Genomic DNA, 24960 nt, shown 5'->3' with positions numbered 1-24960 from the left:
TCATAGAGGCTGAGGGGTGGGAGACCAATTTTTCTCCTCCAGAAAGTATTGATGATTAAAGTTAAATGTATTTTTATGTTGCTAGATTTAATTACTAAAAAGTATAACTGCTTAAATTTGAACACTGACAAGTGTTTGTTGGTGTAGCTGCATGGGTAGACACATATACTCATTAATTTGTTTAATTCCCTTTAAGAGACTCTGTCTGTATAGTTTAAAATAAAAATAAATTCTCCTGTGATTTAACCTCATATCTTCTGTATACTAGGTCAGTGCTTTCCCCCACAATACCACAACTGACACAAAGGAGGGGATTAAACCTAGGTCTCCAAACTTCCCCAATTCAGTACTCTTGCCTCATAAGCATTCAGAGTTCCAGCTGAAGCAGGTAGGATGTCATGGCATGAATGGACACTGATAAAAAGCACTGTATGCCAATGGAGTACACTGAGAAGGAAAATACCCAGTTTTCCAAAAAGCCAGTCATATTGTTGGGGTCAGGGTCAGAGACAGCAGTAATTGTCAAAAAGAAAGAGAGAGACTGGCTAGTTCCAAGTTTATACTCAGGCACACTGTGGCCAATGTTTTCAGACCTGGTGCCCATGTGTATAATCCTTATAAACAATGCATACTTCAATGGAAGATCTGCGTTTTGTCAACCAGGGAAAACAGGCCAAGATGAGGAAAAGTAATGAAGTGTCCCAGTAATTAAGGGATTCTGTTTTACAAGACTCTAATCTCTCTTTACTGCACTAAGTGTCAGGAGTGTGCTTAGGACACTTTCTGGCCTTGGGTCTTTCCTGTATCACGGCTGACTTACAGGCTGCTTCTCACCAAGGTGCAGACATTAGCAGTCTGTTTACACTCAGAACGATCTTAATCACCTGGAGGATTGCCCTGCCAAATGGAAAATCCTAGGAGGTGGCTTAAAAAGCACACCGTAGTTAAATGTGGGAGAATGATAGTAATGGCTAAGCCAATAATTTGGAAGCTAAAAATAAAAAAAACCTTATTACAATTCTGATCTGTCCTATGTTAAACCCATACCCTACCGTAAGAAGGAAACTTATTCCAGCTAAAATCTGATGGACAGTGCTTGGACTTCAGATTAAACAGACAAAAAGAGAGGAGCTCATTCATAAAATGAACTCAGTGTCTTCTAGTTTTACTGATGCTTCCTATAGAGTATTTTAGTTGTATTGACTACACTATATATTACTGTGCTGTGAAGTGCTGTTCTCTGGAAATGTAGCCTCTAACTATAAACCACAATTGACAAGTTTATTTCTGTTAGTTACAAACTACTGAAACATTGCATTCTACGGTATATATAGCAAGCAGCATATTTCACAGTGGGAGCCTAATACTCTTGCTTTAGGAATAATTTTACACAGGAAAATATATTTTTATATTTTTTCCAAGTTTGGAAACTTGTGTTGATTTTCTAAGTGCGTGTGTGTGTGTGTGTGTGAATCTTACTGACTTTTAATGGGGATGAAGTGAGACTAGTGTGAAGGCAGGGAGGATTAGATCTATTATATCCTAGAATAACAAGGGGGAGTGCAGTTCAAAATGTGATTAATGGAAAAGCTAAAATATACAGCATCAAAGATGACTTTGATTTTTGTGTTTTCATATAATTTGGTCCTTAAATCGGGATTATGGTTTTATTATCCCCTTCTCTTGTTTTTTCTTGCTTCTTAAAATTGAGAATTCTTGGTTGTTGAAATTGAACTTTGAATTAGAAGGCCCAGATCAGTCTAGAAAAGCAAATAAATGAACCACTGATGGGGTCAGGCCTTTGGGGCTTTGCTACTGCCCTGCACCAAGAATGTAGAAATGCCACTTACTTTCTCAAATCCTCAGTCTATTTGGGAGTCATTCCCAGTTGTTTTATGCAATTATTCATGATCTTCCAAAAGGTGAGCAATTCACTTCAAGGGTGCCATTAGGCCACTTGAATGTCATAAATTATTTCATTTTGAAAAAGTCTAAGTATGTGCCTATTACACAAAAAAATTGACTTCCATTTTCTATTATTAGGTACAAAAGAAGTTGTGAGAGAAATAATACTCCCTTGATACTCTCTTGGACAAATGGATATTAGAAAATCTACAATAGTTAATCTGAGGAAATTGGTTTCTCCAAACTCCTCCTTCAGTTAGCATTAATAAAAAATGAAGACAGTGCTGAGTGAACTGCAGGGCCCTGGCTTCTGAACTTCAACCTATCGTCATGTAATATCTTATTCCAGCTCTTCCTGGATGCCCTTGTTTGTCTTTAATATACAGGCGCCTGATGACCTGCAAATAGTGAGGTCTTGGGCTGACTGGCCATAGCAATCCACTCAACATTTCATGTCCAATCATGGCTGCTTAGATTCCCTCGTCCATCCCAGTCAGTGGTGACTGAATATTGTGTACAATAATGTCTTTAGCTGATATTATACAGCGTTTGAACAACTAGTTAAAATGTGGGAAACAAGCCATCTAGAGTTTTCCTTTTTCACTGAAATCACAGTTGTTTTCATATCCCAGGTATTGACCTGGTCTGTATTTACAAACTTAGAGAGCCTAATGGTGATCTCATTAACTTTTACTGTTACTTACTTGTTATGGGTCCTATAATCTGTTTGTATCACTCCAAAATTAATATGCTAAAATCCTCACCCCCAAAGTGATAGTATTAGGATATGGGTATTTGGGGAGGGGATCATGACATGAGAGTTGAGCCCTCATGAATGGGATTAGTGCCCTTATAAGAAGAGGCCTGAGAGAGACCCCTCACCCCTTCTACCATGTGGGATTAGAGTAAGAAAATAGCTTTCTATGAGGAAATGGTCCCTCACAAGATGCCCTTTATGCTGTGCATTGATCTCGAACTTCTGAGGCTCCCAAACTATGGGAAATAAATTTCTGTTGTTTACAAGCCATGTTGGTTATAGTATTTGTTATAGTAGCCCAAGCAGACTAAGACAATGGGAAATCTGATTCTCTCCCCACCCCAACCAAACTACATATTATTATGAGTCAAGATTCATAGTTTCAAGGAGCAGAGGAGAGAACATGATTAGATCAGCATTGAGACACTGTTTCCTTGCCAAATATCCCCAAAAAGGCCTAATTTGAAAATCCAACTACTCACGATTTGAAAGATACTGACTTTGTAGAAGCTCTGGTGGTTGGGTCATTCCACTCTGAAAAGAAAATATATAAACAATTACTGTTCATGTTTCTACTGTCAAATGATTATTCTGAATTAAATTGATCTCCAAACATGCAGTCCCCCGAGTTACCTTCTTGAGGTAAGTAACAGATGAAAAAAAAAAAAAGGAACCAATTATATATATCATGGGACTGGAAGTCATTATGTTAAGTGAGAAAGGCCAGGTACAGAAAGACAAACTTTGCATCTTCTCACTTATTTCTGAGAGCTAAAACTTAACAATTAAAAAAACTTTTTGTTATTGTTCTTCTTTCATGTTTTAATGATTTTAAGTAGGAAAAAGGAAAAAAATTAGGGAACAGAGAACATGGATGTTTGGACTAAGAAGGATTTTTCAAAACCACTTACTTTGTAAGGTGAATCCTGGGGTCAGATGTTGCGATTCCTACAAGGAAGAATATATATGACACAAACATTAGTTAGATGACACAAGGAGAATAAGAGGCATGTTAATTATTGCTGAAGATGTAGTTGACTAATGTTTGCAAATAGGAAACTGCTGTTAACAATTCCATTAATTAGGCTTTTGTCTATAGCTCTATTTGAAGGATAAACATTTGCCAGCCAAACCTGCTGCAACATGATCATAACTGCCATTTAATCAAAATTATAAGTAAGACTGGTATCTATTTGGAAATGTGTGTAACATGGGAACAAATGACCCATATGTGTGAAATTGAAGTATATAATTTCTCACTTAGCTGGAAAACGATGCCTCTAAAAGAATAAAGAGGAGTTGGTTCAAACAGATGATCATGTTTTTTTGTAAAACTGCAAACAAGATCATCATTAATAGATCTGCTCAGTTTTTCCCTTTTATAGAAACAGATCCAACTTTCTATGACACATGTGCACAGATGTACCTCATTTTGTATATAAGAAGTGTTCTTAAAACTGCATTGCAAGTCTGTCGAAGTATAGGAAGCAATGTGAAATGTTAGCGGACTGTGTTATTTAAAGGAATTTAAATTTGATTTGAAAGTCACATTATACACAATTCATTCACTGTTTTGAGAAATTCAGATTTGCATATGCTGCCTTGCTGGGAGTGTGGCACACCTGTGTGGATACTGACAAAACGTGAAGGCAAAATCATTACAGTAACGTTCAGGGCACACACATGGCACTGTGTGGATGGAAGATAAATGGTACAAACCGCAATACAGGCATTCCAAAAGTGGAGACAATGAATTCAAGTAAATACAAGAATTAGTTATATCAATCATTGTTCCAAGTAATCTATTTATTAAGCCTAATATTGACCCTCTGTAGATGAAAACTAGGCTCATAGCATTCCTTATCTTGTATAAAAAGTAAGCAAAAACTATAACACTTTGCTTTAATCAAAAGTGAAATTTCCAATGTATTTAGTATGATTCTGTTGCTCCAGAGATTTGTCTTCTGGCAAGATCACCACTCCAGAAGACTACCACAAACTCAACAAGAGGCAGAAAAGGCCTCTTAGAGAAAGAACTGTCTGTTGCAAAGCCCATATAGTTTGCTGCTCAGAGGCTTCTGTGCTCTCCCTGATAGAGAACTGTCTTTTGACAAAGGACTCAAAAGATTCCCACTCATTTTCAAATCACAGATGGCAAGGAAGGGGAAATATTTATAGAGGCACAGGCACTGAGAAAATTGACAGGTGAAAACCAATAGCAAAGGAGCCCACAAAAATGACACAGAAAAGTCTGAACTTAAAAAGCACAAGAATCTACAGTCATTTAATATAGAGGCAAGCATTCCCACCTGTCTTAATAGACTCCGAGAACATAATTGTAGCATAGTATAATATTACACATACTACAATAATTTACACTCACAATAATATATAAGTTATCAAGAAAGACTAAAACATGCTCAACATAATCTTTAAAAGAAGTCAGGAAAATATTAATTACACTTCAAAATAATTTATATTGCATGATTCCTATAGAATAATAACCTTCAGTTATCCAATAATTTTAATTATCCAGAACATCTCATTTTCCAGAGTGCCAAATAAATGACTTGTTAACCATTTATGTCTCTGTAACTATATACAAGTATTTTTATCTGTTACTATTTAAGGGATTTCATTACAAAGGTACAGGATGAGTTTGGGCTTGTATACCTCCAGGAAATTAAATGTCAAGTTCCAAAGTCAATTAAGCCAAATATCTGATCAGAGAGTAAAACATGTAGTCAGTCTTTGTACTAGTCTTATGCCTGAATTTTTAACCTTCATCCAGATATTTTGGACTTTACACCTAAACAATCAGTTCTTCCAGAGCATCAGTGCAACAATGTATACAGCAAACTGGAACATTATGTTATTCACCGAATTGGAGTAACTGATACTTATTCTGGATGCAATTTTTAATGTTAAACTGAATTTCACATTTCTTTTTACTTTATTTTTTAATTTTTACTTTTTTTGGTACACAGTAGGTGTATATGTTTATGAGGTACATACGATGTTTTGATTATTATGCATTGGATTTCACATTTCTTAAACTAGAAATCAAATCAAAATAAATGAAACACCTTTGTATATCACCAAAGTTACTTTACATACATATCCAACCCCAATTGGAAATAGTTTGGTTGTAGAAATAATCTGCACAGTTCTCACAGTAATTGTTAATGCACAACAAATAATACTTTATTTTAAATGCCTGATTTTGCTTTATGAATTTCTTTCATAGACATGCCATATATGTAATTTTTGCAGTAGAATATACTGATGCCAAGTTGTTTGCACAAACTTATGAGGTTCTTTTAAGCAATAGCCTTGACAATAATCCTAAAATCAGAAGTTCCTAAAGGATCTAGATTCTAGAGCAACGGTCAGCTAACTTTTCCTGCAAAGGGCCAGAGAGCAGATGTTTGAGGCATTGGGAGACATACCATCTCTGTCATAATTACTAGACTCTGCCATTGTAGTGTGAAAGCAGTCATGGACAATGCGTAAATAAGTGGGTGTGACTGGATTCCAAGAAAGCTTGATTTATAGACACTGACATTTGAATTGCACACTCATGTGAATATTATTCATAACAATATATTAATTTTCTTTTGAAAATGTTAACCCTTTAAAGACATAAAAACCTATGGGCCATAGTTTGCCCACCACTGTTCTAGAGGATGTTTACCTCCAGGAAAACTTTATTAAACTTCTCCTGAGGATATTATTACTCTCTCAATTCTACTTGGCATGCACTTAACTCTCTTCCTTGTGAGGTTTTTCATCGTCTATGAGAAAACATGGCATTTTCAATTTGAAATTGATAAATAAGTTAAGTTGAAAAATTTCAACTGTATTTGTTTTGGTAAGCTTACAGAATCATCAATTATTTGACCTAAAAAAATCCATTGGAATTATATAGTGTACACACACACCCCACGCCCCAATACACATGGGGAAACAGAGGCTTAGAGGAACTTGAACAGGACCACACAGCAAGCAAATGGCAGTGCCAGGATTAAAAGCAGCTGGGAATGCAGCTCTTAAGACAGCACTCTTTCCTCTGGGCAAGCTCTGTCATGGATGTAAGAAACTGATGCTTTCTGAAAGGATGCTGCCACCTAGTTCTAGTGGAAGCACTGAGGAAAGGGAAATCACCTTTGTTACATATAGGGATGGCCATGTTTTGGAAGACACAATTTGAACTGGGGCATCAGTAAGCCTGTGTGATAAAAGACATACAGAGAGACAGTATGACCGCTGGTGCCAGGAACACCTGGATCTAAATACTGGTTCCTTCATTTATTAACTGGATAATCCCGAGCACATTACTTAACTACCAGGTTTCCTCCTCTGTAAATTGGGGTAGTAAAATTAAAAATCTCTTTGGGATGTAGTGGGGATTAAATTCTTTACTATATATTAAGTGCTTAGAATGACGTGAGGCACATGGTGCCATTGTATGTGTTGGTTGTTATTGAAAATGTACTTTTCTTTCAAACCAACACTTTGGCAGGAATCAAATGAAACAGGAGTGGGTGTGTAGACTTCTTGCTTTCACCATTTTAGCCCACTTACTTCTACCTTTGTCTTGGGGTTGATGGTAGCACAGATAATTGGCAGAAAATGCAAACTGTGCCTGATTCCAAATTGTGCACTTACTACAAAAGCCCATTTAAACAACAGTTCTATTGTATACACTTGCAAATGTCAAAATTGCAACTTGCACAAATTATCTCCAAAATTGGAAAACTCAGCTGAAAACACTGCAATTTCTGTACAAGTGTTGGACCTGAACTGGATGGATAACTCCCTTTGCTGGAGATGCCAGGGGGAAGGATAACAGGAGCCTAAGGAGGGTAGGTGAGAATGCAAAAATGAATAGCACACACCCATACTGGGACAGTGAGGTTAGCTGTTCATTTAGTTCTGACCTCTTTCATAAGTGAAGGAAGATCATTAAGCAAAGTTTAGACCAGTGTTATTGTCAAAATCATGACCCTAAACTCTAAGGGTTTCTCCTTTGGGTCTTTCTCCTTCTACAAATAAAATCCAAACTCTTTGAGGTGGTATCCGAGGCATTTTCCAAAGATGCACCTATTTGCCCAGATTTCCTCTCTTTCCACTCCCCATCACACAAACTTTAATCCTGCCACTTAAGACCTTATATCACCATGCACTACAGCATGATCCCTCATCTCTCATGACCTTGCTCACGCTAGTCTTCTGCATGCGGTATTCTTCTCTTGGCCCCTTCTTCACCTGTCAGAATTTTAATCATCCTCTAGATGTTGCCACCTCAGTGGTGAGCACTTCTTCAACTCCCCAGGGGAGTGTCTTGTCTTCTCTATGAAGACATTTACTACATTGTTTTGTGATCTATGTGATAGCATGTAGATGGTTTTTCTTCACCCCTAACTTTAAGCCCACTGTATCTTCTCAGTAAACAATTTCTGAATAAATGCATGGAAGGAAGAAAGGAATGGAGGAAGAAAGGAAGACATTATATATATTTTTGAAGCATGTTAGAATATCCATGTCTAGGCATTTTAAAAACTGACGGCAATAAAGCAAATCTTACTGGGAGAAGGTAAATAAAAATAATATTAAACATTTGACAATAGAACTGCAGAAGGAAAAGCTCTGTCATTGTGATGTGGTGTTTTGTAAAGATCTGTCTTCTTGTGAGCAAGAACTGAGGTGATAAAAATGAAAATCAGTTCATTAAAGAGTATAGGTTTTGCAACTTTAAAATCTTGAATGTTGCTGTTCCATCATCTATTTGATATTTCTTAAGGGATTGAATATTTCTTACTCAATCTCTGTCTCATCTGTTCTAGACACAGTGACTTGGACAGTGGCAACACCCTATGGAGTAAGATATGCATGCCGGTATCTGTGTGTATTTTGTCTTAAAGACTCACTTTCAATAAAAATTATTTTTATATTGCTATTCTGAGGGGCAAGAGAGAGACAGTCGAGATTTTATGGCACTAGAAGACCAAGGCCATTTTTGTCACTGAGAATCCAACTGGAAGATTGGTATAATTAAAATAAGACAAAGAAAAATGCAGGAAGGAAGAGAACTGACCTGTCCTGGGATGGAAAATGTGTTCTGCTCAGAGTGTCCAGCAGTATGCATGGAAGTGAGAGGAGTAGGCCAGGAATGGGTCATCTCCTAATGAGGAAAAATAAAGCAACTTTATTTCAGAGCACATAAAAAATCAAGCCCTTTCTTGGCACTAAACAGGGTAGGTCCTTTATAAATACTAACTTAACTGACCTAATATTTAAGGTGAATTTAAAGTCATTTGGACTATCCAGCAGATGCTTGCACACTGCCAGTGACAGGGAGCTTGCTACTGCTTGAAGCAGCCTGCTCCATGTTGAGACAGCCTGATCAGGCTATTTTGCCTTTTTTTGTGAGTTAAAAACTTGTTCCCCAGGAAGTTCTACCTATATATTGTATTTTGGAGCTGCACAGAATGCATCTCCTCCTTCTTTTGAATGACAAACCTTCAGCTGTTGGAAGATAGTAATCCTATCCCCTGGCATTGTCTCTTCTCCAGGTTGAGACATTCTCAGCTTGTTAATTCATTTATTGGGAACCTTCAACTTTTCTTCTAACGCTCAATTTCTGTACTCTGTCACTATCTTTGGTGCTTCCAGGAGGAACTCCAGATTGCCTGGGGCTCTTCTAACTCATGGTATCCTGTTCCAGGTGTGATCTGTCAGCTCAAGGGAGGACAGTACTGTCACTGCCTTCTGATACTCATCTTCTCTTGATACAGCCCAACAGATAGTGACCCATGATGCACATACTGTGGGTTTTTCCATGCAAAGATGAAGCCGCTGAGGGGAATTCTTCCTCATTCATAGAGGTTACTATGTGATTGGTAGCTCAGTTCCACACAGCCATACACATAGACAGTGTATTTGTGAGTTCAAGTCTCAAAACAGGAAAAGCCCCTTAGGCTCCCACCCTCTGTTATCAGCAGGGGCACCCTCTCAGCTCTTTCAAATACTCAGTTTGAAAGAGGTGTTGTTCAAATCTTACTTGAGTCTTAGGGCATGTGGCCAACATGCTTTACGCTAAGAGCAAGGATAATTGAATCACATGCTCAAAATCCCAGCAACAGAAAGATGATAAGTTTTGTGAAGCAGGAGGGAGTCAGTATGTGTTGGAGTCGTCATTTTCTTATATAAACATTAAGCATTAAAAAACGTCATGATAGAAATAAAGTAGGGATTTGGGGAGGGATGGAGGGGATCGAAATTTATGAAAGTATTTTTTAATGAGTAAGTTACATAATACCTGTTTTTTTTCCAGCTTTTATAAGTAACATAATTAGTCATTTCAAAGGTAATATTAATAAGAACTCTCAGGTGGCACTAAAACAAGGTTTTTTTCCTTCTATAATTACTCAGTTCAAAAAGTCTTTGATGTATGAAGAGCTGCAATGCAAGTAGATACTTCACAGATTCATTCACAGTGGCACTGCTGAAGCAGAATTTGTAAGTATTATTCTGAAAAAGATTGAATTTTACATAGCACTATTTAAAAAGGAGGAGGTAAGTACATTAAAAATGCATACACAATTTAGAGGAGATGCTTAACCTACTCAAGAGATAGACTACTTTCAAGTGTTTTTGAGATGTGCATTTGTATCCAGTTGATAAAATTCATGACAAATCCTACTCCTGTATTCATCAAAACTGGCCGCAAAGTAAATATATGTGACAACAGTTTAAAGCTGAATTCTAATTACTCTGAGTTTTAAAAATACTCAATGATCTCTTTTACAATTTAGATGGTTTCTCCTGATTAAAGCTGGTCTCCAAAACAGTCAGATCATTTAAAATATATAGCTTGGGATGGGGGAGATGTTGGTATAAGGGTACAAAGTTTCAGTTTGAAGGAGCAAGTTCTGAAGATCAGTTGCATAACATGGTGACTACAGTTATTTATAGTAATAATGTACTGTATACTTGAAAATTGCTAAGCCAGAGTTTAAATTGCTCTCACCATAAAAAAGTATGTGAGGTGGACTGGGTATGGAGGCTCATGCCTGTAATTCCAACACTTTGGGAGGCTGAGGTGGGCAGATCACGAGGTCAAGAGATCAAGACCATCCTGGCCAACATGGTGAAACCTCGTGTCTACTAAAAATACAAAAATTAGTTGGGCATGGTGGCATGTGCCTATAGTCTCAGCTACTTGGGAGGCTGAGGCAGGAGAATTGCTTGAACCTGGGAGGCAGAGGTTGCTGTGTACCGAGATTGTGCCACTGCACTCCATCTTGGTGACAGAGCGAGACTCTGTCTCAAAAAAAAAAAAAAAAAAGTATGTGAGGTGATGGATATGTAAATTAACTTGATGTAATCATTCCATGATGTATATACATATCAAAACATCATGTTTTACCCCACAAGTATATACAATTTTTGTCAATTAAAATAATTTTTTTCAAAATAAATAAAATATAGTTCACATTTAGCCAGAGTCAATAAAACAGCAGTAAGTCTCTTCCAGGAAAAGGAGTGTTGTCTGTTTTCAGCAACTACTGGGTATGCCTAAATTGATTAGAGGCTTGGTTTTATCCCCTTTCACCACTGATTTTAGAGGTGTGTCTCTGGGTTTATTAAAAGGTGTTTCAGACACCGGGAAGAATCAAGTCACTTCTCAAAGGTGTACCATTTCCCCTAGGTTTTCTGTGTTTACTCGGAGGCAGAATCTGATTATCTTGAACTACCAGTGGAGTGCACCACCCTGTTAGCCAATCCACATGGAACTGCGCAAACTTCTGCATTTACAATTACAACTGATTTCAAACTGTATTTGAAAATGTGAAATTTCATGAAACAGCACACTGAGTCCGTGTTACCGCTGATGCATTTGATTACAGTAGGCAGGATGTAGTTGAAAGGAATATAATTTCCTGAAAGAATATCTTCTGCAAAGGACTCTGGAGCAAGCAAGCTCTTTCACTTCTCAAAATGAGTTAGACTTGTAAAGTGTGGCACGCTCACAGCAGATATTCCATTGTTATCCTTTTCATTAACACTTGAAGGATATTAATCTATTTTATGTTCTTGCTATTCCTAAGATAAGACACCTATGCATTCTTACCCAACTTTACTAATCCTTCACCCAGTCATGAAGTAGGGATGAACCCCTGCTCCCAAAATGTTGCCACAGTTTTTATAACAAGACCCAATGATGAGTACCTGTATACAACACCAAGCATCACTTCTGTTTTAACAAAAATAAGTCACACACACACACACACACACACATCGAAGACTGGTCTGAACTTCCACAAAGAAGCACGGATTTATGTTTGGGATCCTTTGATACTTTTAGAGAGAGAGAGAGAGAGAGAGACAGAGAGAGAGAGAGAAAGCAAGCAGGGATTCATATTCCCAATGGGCAACTGAGGTAATAGGGGTTCCAAGAGGTGAGGTCACTTATACACAGCCTTACATTTAGTAGCAAGTGAAGGTTGATTACTGGTACAAGAGTGCACACTTTCCACTATAACCAATATGTGTCCCTTTGTAAGATTGACTAACATGGATAATGAAGAAAAGACTAAGGAATACTGTTTTATCTTTTAGTATTTAGCAAAGAATAGATTTCATAAGTGATAGAGCATTCTACATAACTTCTAATAATAGGAAGACACTATATTAATGTGATATGAAGACTCCAAAGTCAAACCCCACAAAATCACAAAAGGTTAAAATTTCCACCATATTATCCATACAATAGGTCATGGCTAGGAGTTAAAACAAATCCAAAACCACTTGTAGATATCCTTGCTTTGCCCAATTTAGACAAAAAAGCTGGGTATGCCACAGGCTGAAGGGCAAAAGACAGTCTGTGTTCCAGGCTTTGCTAATCTCAAATGGATCCTGTACTCATCTAACACACAGCTACCTGAATAGCTGTTGTCTCAAGTAACTAGTATGTTGTCACAAGCCTTACCTTATTCACCTTTGTATATCTCTTGCCTAGTGTGTAATAAGTAACTGGTTGGTCTTTTTGTACCAGAAATTAAACAGGCAGGGATTAGCCTCACACCCTTTTCACAGACAAGAAATCGAAGCACAAAGAGGTAAAGTGACTTGTCCAAGGTCACACAGCAAATGGCAGATCTGTTTGGTGGATTCTTTGCATTTGTTCTACTAATTTTTTTTTTTTTTTTTGAGATGGAGTCTCACTTTGTTGCCCAGGTTGGAGTGCAGTGGCGCCATCTTGGCTCAATGCAACCTGCACCTCCCGTGTTCCAGCGATTCTCCTGCCTCAGCCTCCCGAGTAGCTGGGACTACAGGTGCGTGCCACCCTGCTTGGCTAATTTTTGTATTTTTTAGTAGACACAGGGTTTCACCATGTTGGCCAGGCTAGTCTCAAACTCCTGACTTTGTGATCTGTCTGCCTCGGCCTCCCAAAGTGCTGGGATTACAGGTGTGTGTAGCCATTATGAGCCAGTCACTGGGACATGGAAAGGATAAAGTCAAGGACCTCTTTTTTAAGTCAAGGACCTCTTTTTGAAGTGTTCCCTGCCTGACATGTGAATCACCTTAAGAGGGGAATGAGCAAAGGTGCAGAGAACAAGGTGGTGGGGAAAGTCACTGTGCTAGGCATTTGGAAAAGGCTTCAATGATTGAAGTGAGAGGAGCAGTGTTTGTGAGCACACATGTGTGTTATGTGTGTGTGAGTGTGTGTGTATCCCTTTTATAGGCTATCATTATACCTGGCACATAGTAGCTGTTCAAATGGTGTGTTTAGGTTAAGCATAAATATTAAGATACTTACTGCAAAAGAGCTCAAACTGAAGAGATGATTAGGGTGATTGTTCAAATGACCACCTTAATGAATGCTAATGATGATGATAGTTCACATATTTCATTGTTGTTGTGATACTCAGAGAGAGCCCCAAAAGCAACTTGGGCTAAGTATTAAGATAGGGAGAACTTAATTCAAGCCTAGCTCTGCCAAAAGCTATGTGGGTGGCCCTGGTCAAGTTGCTTGTCCATTCTGGGCCTCAGCTTTCCTGCTTATAACATGTGGGCTTTGACTTGGATGGCCTCTAGTTCTCCCAGTTAGCAATACTGTTCATCTCTGATTCTACCTGTTCTGCCTACCTCACAGGCTTGACATAAGGGAAAGCAAATGAATAAGTGTGTAAGGGCTTTGGAAACCATATAGTGTTGTACAAATTCAAACTTCATTGCTACCAGCCCCACAGGTGTGGCTATGGCATTGTCAGTATGAGCCTGCATGCCTTGACTTAGCAACCAGGCAGCTTGGGATCTGCCCAAGACTCAAGATGGAGCTCGCATACACCTTTCTCCTTTCCCTCTACTAAAATACCAAGAACGTAATAAATGCAATTTTGGAAGTATTCACAAATTCTCATGATTAAGAATAAGCGTGAACAGCTGAGTGGCTCAAATAAAAATATGGTAGAATAGAACAATACATCTGCAAAATCGGGTTCAAGTTCATCAATATTTTCACAGGAAATCAGAAGTAAAGGACAAACGAGTCATGGTAACTGAGTCATGGTAACTAATCTTGGTGTCTGACTTCCATTAGAAGGGCCCTCCCTTCCTTGCTTCCTTCCTTCTTCCCTCCTTCCTTCAGTTTTTCTTTTCTTTCCTTCTTTTATTTTTTAGTTTTGCTTTACAGATTGTGTACTCCCAAAAGGTATCCTACTGAGTAGCTTTACAAGCCATGACAGACTAAGGATGAAGAAACATCAGCATCTTTCCATCTCCAAAACTAAATTAAACCTGAAAACATTTGTGAGTGAGGTCTTCTTATGACGCTGCTGAATCTGTTTATTTATCTAAAGGTCCTTACTCATTTACGAAAACATATATGTGTGTGCGTGTGTGGAGGAGGTGTCAATGACTTACCAGAAAGACCTAATTTGTTTGAATGAATGATTTAGACCCTTTGCATCCATGATTCTTGACAGTTCTGTGAGGAGCCAGAAATGAGGGAATGAAGCAGCTAAGCACCAGGTTGCAAGGGAATAAGGCACAAGGGCCCTTAGGATGCCTAGAAAGGGCTGCCCTGGGGCTAGGGTTCAGGAGAGCAGCAAACTAATCCTTCCTTGGCCCTCAATCTGCTATCAATTGCTAACCGGCCTGTTGGATGCTCTGCTCCTCCCTGATAGGACAGCAGAGCCAGGCAGGGGCATTAGCACCCTTATCTGCAGCAGCAGTGGGGCTGTTAATAGGAAATGGACAACAATAGCAGGAGTAGGGTTAAGATGGGTCCATGGAGGGAGCCACACAGCCATTTGTAAAAGGATTCAGGGAGCTGGATGTGATCTGCACAGGCTGCTGCTCCCAGTATGGTGCACCAGAATGTAGCCAGGCTGCTGTGCAGCTTCTACAGACACAGGAACTTGCCTGCTTCTCCTACTAGAGCCCCTCAGGCAGGCTTCAGAAGGACAGGGGCCCTTTGCTGAGGATCAGGGAGCTTGGCTATTCCAAATGAAATTCCCCCTGGAGGGAAGTAGGGCATGTGGGAAGAGTTACTGATCTTTTTCCTCTCAGGGTCCTCTCAGAGCGCTCTCCTGGATGTCCCATCTCAGTGGGGGCATGGGAATACTGTCTAAGGGACAGCTACCAGAAGGGTAAGAGCTTGGAAAGCTCATCTCATGTATACATACACATTAAAGAAACAGGGCAAGTTTAGTCCACAGAAAAGGGAGAGTGAGGAGTGTCTTCAAATCCATGAAAGTCTTTCATATGAAAGACATTTGAGACCTACTTTGTGAACCAAGAAGTTAGGACTGGCTGTATGGGTAAAGTTATCAGAGGACCAATTTTAGCTCAAACTAAGAAAATTTCCAATCACGTGAGCTTTCCGATCATGGAGCCTACTGCCTTAGAAGGCAGTGAGCAGTTCATCTCTGAAGAGGAAATGTCCTCTGCCTAGAGAAGTGAAAAGGGATTCCTAAAAGGTGGCGGAGTGGGTGTTGTGAACCAACTGTACTGCTTTACCTAACGAGATAATCATACACTTCACTTCTGTAAAGTCAAAGATATATATGAGAAGATGCAAAACTGAATCTGGAGCAGTTGTTTTACATGACATGTAAACACGGCTGACTAAACTGGCTAAGGAAATTTATCATTCTCCCAGGGATGGGGTTGGGGGAACACGCTGAGGGGGAGCCTATTGTCTCACAGTGAGAGAGCGAACAGCCCAATTTGTCTGATTGTTTGCTGAGCTCTTAGAAAATCTAACAACAGTGGAACCCATAGAGTTTCCTGGGCTTGATCACTAACCATTCCTGCCAAGCTTCTCTAGTGGTCAAAACTCTGTTCCATTCAATTGAATGAATATTCTTCTGTTTGGAATGCTGTTAAGACCGTCTCCTGAGATTGCTCCTCTGATTTCCATGCAAGTGCTCATAGAGATGAAGTGTAAAATCAACTGTTACATTAAACATAACTTCTCGGCCATGGCATAACAATGGGTCAACGCAAAATGCAATTCTTTTAAAAGTTTCTAACACTAATTTATGATTTCAATGGCATGGTATAAAAACCCTAGTGATGTTTCTTCAAATAAATAATTGAATTCTTTATTCAAACTCTTTAGTGCTGGCATTTGTTTAAGGGAATCTATAAATATTCTCCTTCGGACCCAGGACTGTACATGCAAAAAGTTCAGCTCACATTGGCTGCCTTCATCCTGGCAGACCCAACCAAGAGTTTCATTGAAAAAGAGCCCTAATTATAATGTACAATTGGGAAGTATAGTGATCAGTATTCTGAATCTCCACTGTGTACTCAATCAGGAAATCAATCAAGCCATCTTCTTGCCATTGCCAGATGCAATCAATTCCATTTCACCCACTGAATACGACAGAAAACATATATGACCATGTGCAGGGACTATTCATGCAACTTTTTTTGGCCCCATTACTCCTCGGGCATTCTACATTCAGACACTGCAAAGAAAGGTCTCCAAAGGTAAATATGAGGGAACGGAGCACTATAGTGATATACCGGGCAGAATTCAACCAGACCTTTTTAGTTCAGCAAAAGGTTTCAGCAGCAGCAACCTGAGGCCACAGCTATCTAACTAACGGTATTTGACTCCCTAAACACGATTGCCTTGTAAATTTTAATCTTTATTAAGACCTTCGTCTTTGTCTAAATTAGGTTGAACCCGTCAGAATAGAAGACTGAACACCCCACTAGGAAATGTTATCAGATTGAACAACATTGAATTGTTTGCCTTGTTTGGTACAGGCAGAATTAACACAATTTCAAAGGTTAGAAATGTAAGAACTGGCCACTGAGAAACTGTTCTGCAAAAAGCAGTAGCAAAAAGGGAATCAAGCTAGAGGGCTTTTGTTAAGTGGTCCAGTTCAGGTATCTGAGGATTCTGGGGTTTCTTGAGGGCCAGTTCTTAACATTTCTAGCCCTTGAAATTGTTTCTTACATTCTTAAGCTAATTTTGACATCAGATCATTGTAACTCTTTTCAAAGGTGATTTTTAACTGCACTGTTGAATTTCCAGCTCTTCTGTTTCAAATTATTTTCCCATCAATTACATCCAATGACCATCACTTAAAATATACTGATTTGAGATAATTCACCAGGCTTTCATAACACTACAGCCATGTTTTTTTTTTTTTTTTCTTTCAGAGTCACTTCACAAGACGGAATGACATGCTATATCCTCACAGCATGAGATATTTCTTAATGGTTACCTTCCAATTTGCTCCTTTAGCACAAACTCAGGCAAACCAACTTGATAAAACTCACACACTTTCATTGGCTTCTTCTCCAGCACCATTTCTAATAATCTGTATTTGATTTCATTCATTCAGAAAACATTTATTGAGCATCTACTCCTTGCAAGGTATCTAACAGCCAGGAAGCTAGACTCGGTCCCGGTACAGGGTCTGGTGTTACTCTCGGTAGGTAGAGTATTGATAACTGGAATGAGAGTAAGGTAATAACAATTACCAGTTACCATTCGAAGTAGAAATAAAATAAGCCCATCAAAGTTAATTGTTTTTTAGAGAATAATGCACAATTTGTTATATGTTTCAGAAATTGCTAAAGGGATTTGTTGATTTCACATTGTTGGAGAGATATGGTGTCGATGCAGCAACACAGCAGTCCTTTAGAAAACCAGCTTATGCTATAAGTGAAAGGTACTAGAGAATGACAACTCTAGGCAAAGGGGGACAGAAGGATACATTTCACACAATCCTCAGTCTAAGGCTTTTCAAAGAATTACACAAGGCATGTTAGTATTCCATTTCTAAGGGCTGCTGTAGCTTTTCAAACAATATAGCTTTCTTGTAGTTTACACTTATCACGTTAAGAAAAATGGTAATGAGGAGTTCATGACAACTGCTTTTAGAAGGGACAAAGGCTCAATTGCTGGGGAATAAAGAAGTAATATCTATTTTCATGGAAAGAAGCCTCCAGTGAAGAACTTGGCTATAGCTTTGGTCTCTCATTATTCCTGAGCTCAGTAAAAATAAGGTACCAGGTCGCTAATATAGCTGAAACTCCATCCAATATGATTTGCATGGAATTGTCTTTCCTCTGAAACAGCTATTTCAATCTTAGAATCACAGTGCCAGGGGGATGAAAGAGAACTGGTTTGTCCCATTCACATGAAATTAACTAACAAATCTATCACAAGATGACAGTCTAACTACTGAACACCAGGCCCTCTCTCCCACCCCCCACCCACAGACACCCCTCAATAAAAATAAAAATAAACCAACAGAGGTATCAAATTCCTTGCAGTAGCCTGAATTTAACAACATCAAAACCACTACTAAGTCACAGTGAAATTGATTCAGAAAGCCCCCTCCAAGTATTCCAAACCCCTAATAGGTTGAGTATTTCTGAATGCCTGGACAGTAACTCCTCTCCCCAGATTCGTTTTTCTCTACAATTCCTCCAAATAACGGAAAATAAATAGCATCTGTATTCCATATTAACAGTGGCAAAAACACAGCACAAGTGAGAGGTATTTTTTTTTTCCTAAAAGGATATTTGACTGATGAAAAAGCAGAACTTTCTAAACTCTGTATGAACACTGGGGGCCAGCGGTATGTACAAAAATGTGGCCCCAAAGGCATGCTATAAAGCTTCAATCCTGTGTTAAACCAATGAAAGCAGGTCCCTCTCTGCCTTGGTATAAACAGCAACTTGCCAGTGTAAGCTACAAGTAGCTAGTGATTCATACCTGATATTTTATACTAAGCATTTGTTAAAAATCAATCCAATCTGATTATCGGATTTTACCACCAAGTCTTTTTCTTTAATTAAAAGGTAACAATCTTATAAAACCAACTTGATAAAACTCACACACTTTCATTGGCTTCTTCTCCAGCACCATTTCTAATAATCTGTATTTAATCTCATTCATTCAGAAAACATTTATTGAGCGTCTACTCCTTGCAAGGTATCTAACAGCCAGGAAGCTAGACTAGGTCGCGGTATAGGGTCTGGTGTTACTCTCGGTAGGTAGAGTATTGATAACTGGAATGAGAGTAAGGTAATAACAATTACCAGTTACCATTCGAAGTATAAAAGTTTATAAAAGTTTATTTTATTAATAGTTTCCCACTGACATTTTTTAGGGATTCACATTTGTACTTCAAAACATTTACTCACCATAAGGAAGGGGTGCATTCCAACTACCCCCACCCTCCGCCCCTTGCAAGCTTCCCTAATAACCGTCTGAGAATCCACTGCCCATGGATGTCTCTAAATCCTCTTTAAACCTCTATCGTTTTTGGCCTAAAACATCTTTTGGGGTAACCAGATCAATACTTTTACTCCTGGCTATAAATTTATCAAAGCACCAAATAGAAGATTCAAAGGGAACAATGTCAAACCCTTATACCCAGGAAGGTTTCAGTGCAAATGAAACATTGAAGTAAATAAATATCTCAAGGAGAACTCTACCCCACCTGCAACACACACATAAACCTGGATGTCTCAGGCCTGGGATTCCAACTGTTACTTGTAATCAATTTGTAACTCTTGTCCAAAAGCCAGTTTGCCAACCAGTGCCGCAGCACGTTGCCTTCCTACTCCCACCCCCACCACTGCCTCCTGCTCATCTAGTCTCTCCTTCATTCGTATTAAAGAAGGAAAGAAATGTGTAAAATGATTAAAAAAAAAAACCCCAAAACCCTGGTCAGAGATTTGCAAGCCACCCACAGAGACTGCTATACAGCTGACAAAAACCAACCTGGCAGGGTCTCTGGGCTAATTAAACAAATTTGACAATTTGAAAAGCTGCAACGTGCCTTATGAACTATGGAGTGGTCAAAAATGAAAAAGAAACAAACACTTTATTAAAGACATGAAAGGAGCTTACTTATTTAATATTCAAGAAAATCACAGGGGCAATCGAAGCTCCTTGGCCAAATCAGATAGAGAGTCTGTGAAGGGTTGAAATATGAAATTCAAAGTTACACTTTGAAAATATTTGGAATTTATGAATAACAAGAAGAGTCATAATAACAATCCAATAGGAGCTTGTATGTATTTGGGGGTTAGAATTCACTGTTTCATTTATGTTACCAAATTTAATCCACTCAATAATACAGAGAAGTAGTTTTTCTTGTTCTCATTTCATAGGTCAGATAACTGAGTTTTGGAGACAATGTCATGCAGCTCAAGAACCTCTGCCCAGGTATCTGGCTTTGAGCTCTAGGCTTTGGGCACCACCATGCTCCATAGGACAGGTTTTCTAAAAGGGAACACTCCAATCGTGTAGCAGGAACAAGGCTCCCTCACCTTTCTGGATGTCCATTATAATTTGGTGGTTATAAGAAGTACAATATCATCATTTTGTGTGTGTGTGTGTGTGTGTGTGTGTGTGTGTGTGTGTGTGTAAGTGGGTATGTGTGTGGTTTTAGAGATGAGGTCTCACTCTGTCACCTCAGAGTGAGTGGTGTGCAATGGTGTGATCATGGCTCACTGCAGCCTCCAACTCGTGGGCTCAAGCAATCCTCCTACCTCAGCCTCCCCATGTAGCTGAGATTACAGGTGTGCAGCAACACACCTAGCTAATTAATTTATTTTTATAGACATATGAGTCTCATTTTGTTGCCCCAGGCTGGTCTTGAATTCCTGTTCTCAAGCAATCCTCTCACCTCAGCCTCCCAAAGTGCTGGGATTACATGCATGAACCACAGAACCCAACTTATAATTTATTTTCAAACCACTGCCCTTAGTCATGCCACATACAAACCAATGGCAAGTGTGACGGTCACAAAACCCAAATGGCAAGTCAGTAAAAATAAGCCGATCTCTAAGGAGAGGCACAAATTTATTAAATTTCCCTTGTCACCATGATGCATTCTAATTAATAGCTTTTTATTCTCCAGCTTTATGGAGGTATAACTGACAAAAGAAATTATTAATATATATTTATGGTATACAACATGAGGTTTTGATGTATACATACATTGTAACATGATTGCCACAATGAAGCTAATTAATATATCCACCAACTCACATAGCTACATTTATTTGTTGCTTAAATGTTACGAGAACATTTAAGATCTACTCTTTCAGTAAATTTTGAGTATATAATACAGTATATCTTCAGAACTTATTTACCCTACATAACTGAAAGTTTGTACAATGAATGGCTTTTCTCACGACTCAGTCCATTTTAATGTCAATAATCCAGATCTCAAGCCCCTGCACTACAGCAAGGTGTAGGTAAGCAACTTCCCTTTATGAGGAACTGGGACAATTAAAGTCACTGGAGTTGTCCAAGTGCTGCCGTGGTACTTTCTTTAATGATGCACCTTAGGTGGATGTCTAAAGAGATGGAAACGTTGAAGAGTGCAGGAAAAAGAGAGTGAGAGAGGAAGAGAGAAGAGAGAGGAAGCAAATATGAATCAAGTCCTGGGTTTTTATAGCACCATTTCTCTCCTGAAAGGGCCATTCAAGGGCCTGAGGTACCCTTTTATTTCCAGAGCCTAGGGATGAAAGCATTATTAATCTTATCAAACACAGGGAAAGACACTTTGCCTGAGGCCTGAATTAGGAGTACATGGGTCCCTGCATTGCCCAACAAACCAGGTGTATGCCTGAGACTTCTCTCGTCTTCTCTCTTTTGTGGGAATACTTGCTTTATCTCTTTCTATCTACTCAGCCTTATTTTTTGTTCTGTCTTATATAGTAGGGGCACTGCTCAGAACTAGAGTTGAATTTGATTAATGTATTATATATAACACTCAGGAGGAAATAAATTAGTCAGATATACTCTAAACACAGTCTAGAATACACAGTCCAGAAGGTAAAACAATATTTGGTTTTATTTGATAGTAAAACTCAGAATAAAAACCTAGAGCAAATCTGAAGAGATATCTGGGGCAGTTCTGTTCACTGTATCTTTCTACAGTGATGGAAATGTTGAGTTTTGTGTTGTCTAATATGGCAAACACTGGCCACATGTCGCTAATGAAAACTTGAAATGGATGAGGAACTGAACTTTTATTTTATTAAAATTTAATTAATTTAAATTCAAATAGCCAGCCACATGTGGTTGGTGTTTCTGTACTGGAGAGTGGAAAAAATTCAACACTTTACAGATGGAGAACCTGAAGCACACAATGGTTAAGAGACTAGCCAAGGGTCACAGAATAAGGTAGTGGCAGGGTCAGAATTAGCTTTGAGGTCCTTTGATGTCCAGTCCAATGTCACTGGCACATTGTTTTCAGCTTAATCCCAGTTCTTTCAAAGGCCAATGCTGCATGGTCTCCACTCTGTAACATAGGACAGAAGCAGACCAGGCTCTAACAATATCGGGGTGGATTCTCCAGGTGTCAGAACTGCCATTCATTTTTGCATCAAAAGCACTAGGGGTGTGAGGATGTGCTGGGGGCTCCAGGATTAAAGAGCGGCGAGGAGGCTGCAAAGTTGGAGTATGGACTAGTTTTTCAGGTGTCCTCTAAACCCAACAGGTCCTGAGAAGTACTAAGGGAGTTGAATAGAAAATAATCAGAGGCCCAGACAGCCAGGATGCTGTTTTTACACCTTAGTTTTAGATTGGCCTTAGTTATTTATTTTATGATTCTGCAATTTCCAGTTAACATGTTGCCAGGAAAAGAGCAGGATGAGTCTGTTCGTGTTAGTGTGTCATTCCAATAATGAAGGGGCTTTGGGGAAAGGAGTGTTTAATGGAAGCAACATACAGGTTATCAACATACAGGTTATCAGCCACACACACACACACACACACACACACACCCTGGAGGAATCACTCTAGAGGAGAAAACACATCTTGTGGAAGCTCTTTTCTTGTGATCACAGTGATAATAAGCACAGTGAATGGCGCCAAAACATTATTTGACAGATTTGAAAATCTCTCCCATTGTAGTAGCATGTGGGGCCCTGCCTTTATTCAGTACCTTGTTTAAATTGATAATGCCAGCATTATTGTATTTTGAGGAACAATATTAAAAATGGACTATATATATTAAATAGTAATTGTCAATTGAGGATGTGATGACTATCTGGCTGCGACATCTGTTACCCCACTGAACGTCAGGATTGATTCAACTGACTGGCTGGCTAGATGGGTGTCATTTCTCCCTCTTACCACTGCTTCTCTATAGAGAAGAACCCTTCTTAGGTCAAAGGTATAGGAGCTGCTGGGCTTCCCTGCTACAACCTCCAAGGAAGCTTTCAAGGTCCATTTGTAGGAGAACATAGGGTAGTCAAGTTTCCAAGAATCCAGACACATCTAAATGATTGGAGTTGCATTTGGCAGTTTGCCCTTCTTAAAAAGAAATTGGCAATGGAAAAAGCACACAATGGTGATAATATATCATTTGGAGAAATAAGAAATGGAGTCATTAAAATGCCTAATATTTGTATAATTATTCTACTCAGTAAGCACTATTATCTGCTTATTAACTTGTAATATACTTTTCATGGAAAATCAAATCATTATTGTACCTTGGGTGGAAATAACACTATGAGGTCATTTTCTCTAACCACTCCTCTACAAATTTAAGTCATTTAATAAACACACTGCATTTAATCTATGCACTTTTTATGCATCTACACTTGTCACCTTTGTGTGCATGTATGTGGGGGTGCCTTCTGTAATTGGCCAAACAGACAGAGTAAGGATTTCCACACAGACTATGCCCTAATGGACCTCACATTCTGCCGTAAGAGGCAACTCCCCAACATACACACATACAAAGGCAAGTGTAGGTATATAAAAATTGCTATGGGGACTTAGAAGACAGATAGAGAAATTAATTCATTAATATCTATGATCTCTGTGGTGGATCTTACATGGTGTAAATAGGAGGTCCCCAGACAGGAATGGATGATATCGCAGGCAGAGGGAGGAGGCAACACACAGAGGCAGAGGAGGACATGGCACATTTGATAAAGGGGGAGAAGTCTGCAATGGATGTGGAAAAGGGCACACCGTTGGAATAACTGGCAATTCGTGAGGTAGGCATGGGTGGTGACATAAAGGAAGGACTCTGACTGCCAAGATCTGGGTTTGGAAGTTTATCCTCTAGGTACTGGGGGAGCACAGTGCCTCTATTTGAACACTTTCCGTGACAAAGACCTCACCTCCTTCTATCCTTGGACAGATCTACCAATTAGAACAGGGGAGAAAGGAAAGATCTAATTGAGTGCTCCAAGCACTATTCTAGAGGTTTCATATGCATCGTGTAATGTAATTGTCCCTATAATTCTGAGAATTAGGGCATATTATCACACTTTTGTAAATGAGGTACAAAAATGTTAATTTACCCAAAAACATTCAGCAAGTGAGAAGAGCCGAGCTCTACTGTCTTAACCATGATGCCCCAAACCCCAGAACATTCTTGTTTTTATTGCCCTAATACTTATCCCTCTATAAGTGCCCCTCAAAAGTTGGATTCTACCATTTGAGGCCTTCTATCTCAAATGCAGCCTCTGAGCCTCTTTCTTCCACAGGGTAGTCTCTCAGGTAGCCACAGCTTGCTCCCTCTTCTAGTTCAATTTTCTACTGTTTATCTCTTTAGACATTCTAGTTTGGAGACTACCCACTATCCTGGATACTCTTTGCTAAGTGCATTTTAGTTCAGCAACATACCTCTTAAATTGTTTTTTCATTTTTATTTAAGTTCAGGGAGTATACATGCATGTTTGTTACATGAGTAAATTGCTTCTTAAATATTTTTATGAAAGTAATATAAATTATAGAAATTGAGAAAATATAAAAAAGAAGAAATTCACCCATAATT

The 24960-nt window shown here is 38.9% G+C and overlaps 1 protein-coding gene across 6 annotated transcripts in view; it reads right to left on the bottom strand.

Moving 5' to 3' along the window:
- The window catches only part of AFF2 (AF4/FMR2 family member 2), a 518440-nt gene that overhangs the window by 163124 nt on the left and 330356 nt on the right, over positions 1–24960 (bottom strand). For 2 of the 6 annotated variants that reach the window (XM_030933766.1, XM_030933768.1), the window contains exons 5-6: positions 3574–3610; positions 3163–3196 (exon numbers count right to left, since the gene is read on the bottom strand). In XM_030933766.1, coding sequence (XP_030789626.1) covers positions 3163–3196; positions 3574–3610 — 71 coding nt within the window. Of the gene's footprint in view, positions 1–3144; positions 3197–3573; positions 3611–8759; positions 8847–24960 lie in introns of all 6 variants that reach the window. The other 4 variants (XM_030933767.1, XM_030933769.1, XM_030933764.1 and 1 more) reach the window with 3 other exon arrangements.

This window comes from Rhinopithecus roxellana, chromosome 7 (assembly GCF_007565055.1).
Source record: "Rhinopithecus roxellana isolate Shanxi Qingling chromosome 7, ASM756505v1, whole genome shotgun sequence".
In the NCBI taxonomy this organism is placed as follows: domain Eukaryota; kingdom Metazoa; phylum Chordata; class Mammalia; order Primates; family Cercopithecidae; genus Rhinopithecus; species Rhinopithecus roxellana.
The sequence above is the reverse complement of the archived record's forward strand: the minus strand, read 5'-3'. Positions and strand labels throughout refer to the sequence as shown.